This window comes from Malus sylvestris, chromosome 6 (assembly GCF_916048215.2).
Source record: "Malus sylvestris chromosome 6, drMalSylv7.2, whole genome shotgun sequence".
Classification (NCBI taxonomy): Eukaryota; Viridiplantae; Streptophyta; class Magnoliopsida; order Rosales; family Rosaceae; genus Malus; species Malus sylvestris.
The window spans coordinates 24,587,510-24,594,659 of record NC_062265.1 but is presented as its reverse complement, the minus strand read 5'-3'; the positions used below and the strand labels follow the sequence as shown (position 1 = coordinate 24,594,659).

The window sequence follows — 7,150 nt, the reverse complement described above, 5'->3', positions numbered from 1 at the left end:
AAGAAGGGAAAAGAAAAGAAATAGAAAACATAGTAGATACAGTCAGCAAACCCATCGGATCAAAACCGGTGTGAGATTTGCGGGAATTGGATTCCCCGGGAAATCTTGAACCCCTTTTTTCAATTCAACAAATCGCATTCCCACCACCTAAACTTCGCATTCCACTCCGCGTCCGTTTCACAGTTGGTACCCGGTCCTTTATAAGCTTCTCAACTACTCAACACTCGCTCCCACTCGCTCCCCCCTCTCTCTCTCTCATCAATTCCCTTTTGTTTTCTGGGTTTTAGAGAGAGAGACTGAGAGCTCGCAGCAGCAGCAGCAGCAATGGAGTTGTTCTACATCCTTCTGTTCGGGGGAATGGCAGCGGTGGTGGCAGCTCTCGAGCTGAGCAAGAACAACAAAGATCGCATTCATACCACCTCTGCTTTCAATGCCTTCAAGAATAATTACCTCCTCATATACTCTCTCATGATGGGTACGTCCGGATCTGCCATTTCTTCGTCTATTTTTTATCTGGGTTTCCTTTAGATTTGAATGTTTGGACCGAATTTGCTGTTTTTTTTATTGGATGGTGGAGTGATGTGAAAACCCAATTGGATTAAAATTATAGATTCAAAAATTTACAGTTGCTTGGGGTGGTGATTTATGTAATTGGTTGTGCTGTTTCTGAATCTTGCTTGTTGTGGACTTCATTTAGGATCGAATTTGTTGTTTTTGATTCCATTGTGAAGGGATAGGAAAACCCAATTGAACTGAAATTAGAGATTATTCTACAATTTACAGTATCTTGATTCGACAGCAAAGTGATAGGAAAACCCTTATGATTCTTGATTCTACAATTTGTGTACTTTATACCGCGGTTTTGGGATGTTTTGCTTGTAGTGGACTTCATTGCATTGATTATGGTAACATTAACCTTTTTGGTCTCAAGAGTATTGTAGTCTTTGAAAATTGCTTGGAATTGAAGTAGATCGATGCTTTACATTGGGAATAATACCCAATATGTTGTATCATTTCTGGATCTCATCGAATTGGATGTGGGGTATAGCTGGTGATTGGTTGCAGGGTCCATATGTTTACTATCTATACAGCCAGTATGGGTTCAGCAAGGGGGACATTGGACAACTTTTTATTGCTGGGTTTGGATCATCCATGTTGTTCGGGACAATTGTTGGATCTCTAGCTGACAAACAGTAAGAGGTTTCCTTGTTGATTAGCTTTATGTCCCTTAACATGATCACATTATTAATTCTGAATAACGATATGTCAAATCCAGGGGTCGGAAGAGGGCATGTATTACGTACTGCATAACTTACATTCTAAGCTGCTTCACCAAACATTTTCCCGACTATAAGGTTTTATTGTTGGGACGCATATTGGGAGGCATTGCTACTTCTCTACTTTTTTCAGCTTTTGAGTCTTGGCTTGTGGCGGAACATAATAAGGTGCGGCAACTGCTCTGCTAATTAATTGCAATTCTGGAGATTGTATATGTGAAAGTCTCCAATATGTAGTTACTGTGACAAATTTGTCAATGAATATATCCTTCTTTTGATATTTTGGACTTCCTACTTATGTGCATTGTTTTTATATGGTACGGCCCAGGAGGTGTAAGTTGGATTGGGTCCATAGGGCTCAATTCAAGTCATCTTTTTTTGTTACTTAGACATTGTGTCATAAAAGTAAATTTCATTCACTTCAATTGCTTAATTTTTGCAGAGGGGCTTCGAGCAACAGTGGCTTTCATTGACATTCTCTAAGGCTGTATTTCTTGGAAATGGTCTAATTGCTATAGTAGCTGGGTTGCTTGGGAATCTTCTGGTAGATACTTTGGGATTTGGCCCCGTTTCTCCATTTGATGCTGCTGCATGCTTTTTGGCAATTGGCATGGCAATTATAATGGTATCATGGGGTGAAAATTATGGGGATGATACAGAAAACAAGAACTTACTTACCCAGTTCAGGGGTGCTGCCATAGCCATTGCTTCTGGTGAATCCCTGATTTTTATCTCCTTTGATACTTACTCCTTTTTCATTAGTGGTTAATTCTGTCATTGACTTTCATAATATTAGACTTTAACCTTATTCTTCTGCATTTCTCATAAATTCTTTTTCTATTATTTTCTGTTGGAGCAGATGAGAAAATTGCTTTGCTGGGTGCCATACAGTCCCTATTTGAAGGCTCAATGTACACCTTTGTATTCCTCTGGACTCCTGCTTTGAGCCCAAATGATGAGGAGATTCCACACGGTTTCATTTTTGCAACATTCATGCTAGCCTCGATGTTGGGAAGCTCTTTAGCGTCTCGGCTGATGGCAGGTTCATCCCTAAGAGTTGAGAGCTACATGCAGATTGTATTTGCAGTCTCTGCGGCTTCCCTTCTGCTTCCCATTGTGACAAGCGTATGTCATGAATTTTAATTTATCAATTTTAGTTTCTTTTGAACCACGGACATCAACTTGTCTATGAATTTTTGCAGTTCTTGATTGCACCTTCCGATGTGAAAGGTGGGAGCATGTCATTATCAGGGTATTGTCAGCTTGTTGGCTTCTGCACATTTGAGGCCTGCGTGGGAATATTCTGGCCATCTATCATGAAAATGAGGTCCCAATACATCCCAGAGGAGGCGAGAAGCACCATCATGAACTTCTTCCGCATTCCTCTCAACATCTTTGTGTGCGTTGTGCTGTACAATGTGAGTGATTAGGTTGCATTTGCTCATGATTCCTTGGGACTGCACCAATCAGAAATTGCTCTTTTTATGAAAACAAAAAATTTCACGAGCATCCTTGAATGGTTTCTGCCTCTCATAGGTATACAAAAAAATTATATTTGCACCTTTTTCCTCGTATCTAAATATTTGGTTTCCTTGTTGTAGGTTAATGCATTTCCCATCACCATCATGTTTGGTATGTGCTCGATTTTCCTTTCTATGGCTGCTGTATTGCAGAGGCGGCTCATGGTGATTTCTGATGGCCACAAGTCAAGTGAGTTCTGCAGTAGTCAACAAATCTTTCGATTTAATTAATGTGTTTGAATCTTTGCATTCCCTTCCTATTTTCTGTGGGTTTCTTACGGTGATGATTATTGATGAAGTATGTTTATGTTTACAGAACCAGAAGAATGGACAATGCAGGAGAGGGACACAGAAGCGGAGCCATTAAACGACTAATTGGAAGATGAAAATAGCAACAATAAAGGAAAAAAGAAGAAAAAGGAACAGACGTCTGCAATTTTTTGGAACTGAAAACAAGCCACCTACTGTAATTTGAATTTTCGAGCTGTATGTCTTGGTTTTCTGTTTGCCGTCTGATCAATGACGAAAATCCCGTTTGATTCCTACTTCGAAACGAGGTATGGAGGATTTTCAGGGGGCAATCAGCAGGTGGTTACAGCACAAAGAAATGACTAACAACTCTAGTTACTATGTGTAGTTAATGTATTCTCCAATTATGGTAGACTGGTGCTTTATCAGGTATATTTTGTCATATGATGGTAGAAAATGTAAGGACACATGCAAGTGATGGTTTCTTTTCCCTCCCTTTTATTGCCCCCTTTTTTTTTTTTTTTTTTTTTTTTGTTTCTATTAGAAATACTTGGAGGTAGCATATACTTGTTACATTTCTATTTCTCCTTTGATACATCTATGAAATTTGAGATCGCATCTAGTTTTCTTTGATCAAACGATTGTCGTCCTTGAAATTTGAATTCAGGCGGATGTTAATATTGACAAGAGGCTTCGCAGCTCAGTGTTGATTAAGAGCATTCTCCTTCGTATTAAGTTTCGAGTTCGAAATCCCCCTTCCTAGTATAAGAAAAAGAGAATCTTGACATTGTAGTGTTCTTTTGCATTTCTAAATTTGAAAATGTTTGGGACATTTGAAGTCTTGAATTTATGAGAATCTGAACTCCATAAAGCCAACAGAGAGAATGTCGACATTGTTTTCTTAATTGGAGTCTCACTATAGGAATTAAATTAGTCACTATTAATGGAAATCTCCTGGAGAAATATCAAGGATGTAGTAGTTGAAGATGACTCCAAGATGGTTATGGATGGGATTCTCGACTAAATGCAAGATCTCTTGGAGGCACATAATTATATTCGAGGGTATCAATTGGCTGGCGACCTCTTTTGATTCTATTCAGTACAATCATCATCTGACGGTTAACTTAAAATTTATGTGAATATATGTATTTAATATAATAACCATCTGACCTCGAGACGATAATATTATTAAATATAAATAAGTATTGTAGCCATATCTAAGTAGTTGTGACCCCTAAGTGGCCTCCTCTGGCTCTGACTGAATCTAGAAGACAAACACTCCATGTGGAATGAGACATGCTCTCATGCTACTTCATTTGTGCTCCACATGATCCATCCAATTACAACTTGTTTTATCTTCCCAATCATATCAAAATGAAAATTCTTAATCCCATTTGGCGTTGAATCCATAGATCACCACCCCAACTTGCCCATGTGAAATTATTGGCCATATGATGTTGGTTTTCCAATTTCACCCTATCAACAAACTCTGGAGCCAATTACTCACTGTTAAGTATCAAATTTAAAACGTTAATAATGCGTGATCAGCTTGAGATATTATATAATAATATTCTGTGTAAATTTCTCTCCTAACTGACAGCCTCTTCGTCATGTTACCACTTACCAAGAACAAACCAACCTTTCCCACAATCTACAAGTATGAGAGAGACTTCATTGCTATTATAGCGCTTCAAACCTCTTATACAAAATTTATGTGTAAGACACTTTCTACATGACCTTGTATTAATGGCTTGAGATTCAACGGTGGGGATGGTTGTCCCACCTAAATCCTTCTCTTACATATCTCCCATTATTTTTTTTTTTCCCATCTAATTCGATAGTCACAAATAAATAAATGTATGTAAAAAAAAAGTGTGTGGAAATACCTTTTTATCCTTTTGATGCCCTTTATGAGGAGATATTTTTCAATATGACCGTCATACGGGATGATACATTAAGTATCGCTATATAAATGGTAGGATATGTGTTAAAAACTTAAAAAATAAAAATTTCCACCATTTATATAAAAACACATGATATACCATCCGTATTTCCGTCACAACTAAAAATTTCTCCTTTATGAGATACAGCTGGCTTGACATTTACTCTTTTGACCATCTCTAAAAAGATGTAAACCATCTGCATCGTATAAATTTGCCCAATCACACACATACCAAGGGGCATTTGGTAGTTCTGTCTTCAGGCTATCTGTCTGCAGACACCCTCAGAGCCAATAAGATTTGCCCATCCAGCGACTAATTCTTAAAACTCTCACTCCTAAATTCAAGAATAAAACCTCTAAGTTAGAGAGAGAGAGAGAGAGAGAGAGAGAGAGAGGGAGAGGGGTTAGAGAGAGATGGCCAACCTCAGAACTCCAAGATTGCACTTCCTTTTGGCTCTGCAGTTCCTCATGTTAATTCAGTCCCAAGTGCTCTGCTACCAGTACAAAGTAGGAGATCTAGATTCTTGGGGAATACCAACTTCTGCAAATCCACAGGTCTACACCAAATGGTCAAAATACCATCAATTCAAGCTTGGAGATTCTCTTTGTAAGTTTCTTCTTCCTCTTTTCTCCTTTCCAAACCACATATGTCGGTTAGGTCAGTTCGCCTGCAGTAGTATGGCCGTTTCATTTCACCCCATGTGAGGGCCAGGACAATGTCCCGGCCCCATTGCAAGAGGTTTGGATAATTTAGAGCAGTTTAGAATGTCGCATTTCTCATTTCTTTCTTCGATATGCAGTGTTTTTGTACCCACCAAGCCAAGACTCGGTGATTCAAGTGACAGCACAATCCTACAGCAGCTGCAACCTCAAAGATCCAATCTTGTACATGAACGACGGCAACTCTCTCTTCAATTTCACCACATTGGGGGATTTCTACTTCACCAGCGGCGAACCGGGCCATTGCGAAAAGAGCCAGAAGCTCCACATTTCCTTTCTGTCTGGCAATGGCTCTGCTGACTCTCCTTCCTCTGGCCCTAGTTCATTGGACGCTTCTGCTCCTTCTTACCCCACCGTCTTTGGCACCATCCCGGCTCCGCCTTCTTCTTCTTCTTCTCCGTCACAAAGGTTTCCAGTTTTCGCAGCGGCCGTTGTTGGATTTGTGGTGTCTGCACTTTTCAGTGGCAATATGTGAAGACATTTAACATTCATGAGTTGAATTTTCTCCTCACATTTGGATGGTGATTCTTTTTTTACTTCTATTTTTTTTCTTTTTCCCGTTAATATTGGTTCTGTAATATGGAAGTTTTGGTTTTGTAATTCTTTTTGTCAATTCAACAGAATAAAGCAAATTCCTTATGTGATGTTTAGTGTTCCTGTTCTCAGATTTTTTTGATGAAATTCCTAATTTTTGAAACAGAGTGAACAGAGAAATAGACATATAATCGTATTTTGATATTTATATACAATTCCCTGATAGGTCTCGATTGAGAGGGCTTTAACCTCAACGAGAAAGTTCCAAAGTACTTTTTTTAGTGTCGAGAAAGATCACATGGGTTTCCTCACATGTGACAAGTCAAAAGAGAGTCAAAAGAGAGAAATGTTAGGGGGATTTTCTCAAAATTGCACTTTTCACGAACTCTTTGTCGTCTTACAATTTAACGTTAATTTTTATTCCAACATTATAAACTATTGTGCTAAATGCATGAAATGTCAAAAAATCTATGAAGAATTCCTCCACTTTTAGAGAATCTCCTTACCATTTTACTCTTTGAACAGAACACCGCCCGGCAATGATGGTGGTGAGCCGGTCTAATTGTTTGTACAATTATTAAGTTTCCAGCTGGATGTGGGTGTTGCCTTGCCTGCCCACGACGGTGTGACAACAATGTCTCGTCTCCCTCTTACGTGGGTCACCGATCAAAACTATGCAGCATATCATAGATTCAAAATAAATAAAATATCTCACAAATGAGAAAATTTTGTCGCTGATTTGATTTTTAAAATAATGTTTTATATGACGCTGGTATATTGGCATAGTGATTTCATATGCTAATAATATAATGATATAAAATAAAATTGTTCTTTTTTATGTGTCTTTATATTATTGGTGCGGATCGTCACTGTGCTATACAAGCAAGCCCCCCATTTTTTCGACTTTC

At 38.6% G+C, this 7,150-nt stretch overlaps 2 protein-coding genes across 2 annotated transcripts; both read left to right on the top strand.

Moving 5' to 3' along the window:
* Window positions 1–3,547, top strand: LOC126625133 (uncharacterized). The gene is made up of 8 exons (XM_050294213.1): window positions 1–475; window positions 1,049–1,193; window positions 1,277–1,445; window positions 1,720–1,990; window positions 2,137–2,402; window positions 2,480–2,695; window positions 2,879–2,987; window positions 3,114–3,547. The coding sequence occupies exons 1-8, from the start codon at window positions 325–327 to the stop codon at window positions 3,170–3,172; spliced, it is 1,386 nt and encodes a 461-aa protein (XP_050150170.1). The 5' UTR covers window positions 1–324; the 3' UTR covers window positions 3,173–3,547.
* Window positions 3,548–5,248: 1,701 nt separating this feature from the next.
* Window positions 5,249–6,352, top strand: LOC126625142 (mavicyanin-like). Its single transcript, XM_050294222.1, has 2 exons — window positions 5,249–5,595; window positions 5,789–6,352. Exons 1-2 carry the CDS (start codon window positions 5,403–5,405, stop codon window positions 6,181–6,183), a joined length of 588 nt encoding a protein of 195 aa, XP_050150179.1. The 5' UTR covers window positions 5,249–5,402; the 3' UTR covers window positions 6,184–6,352.
* The last annotated feature ends 798 nt before the right edge of the window (window positions 6,353–7,150 follow it).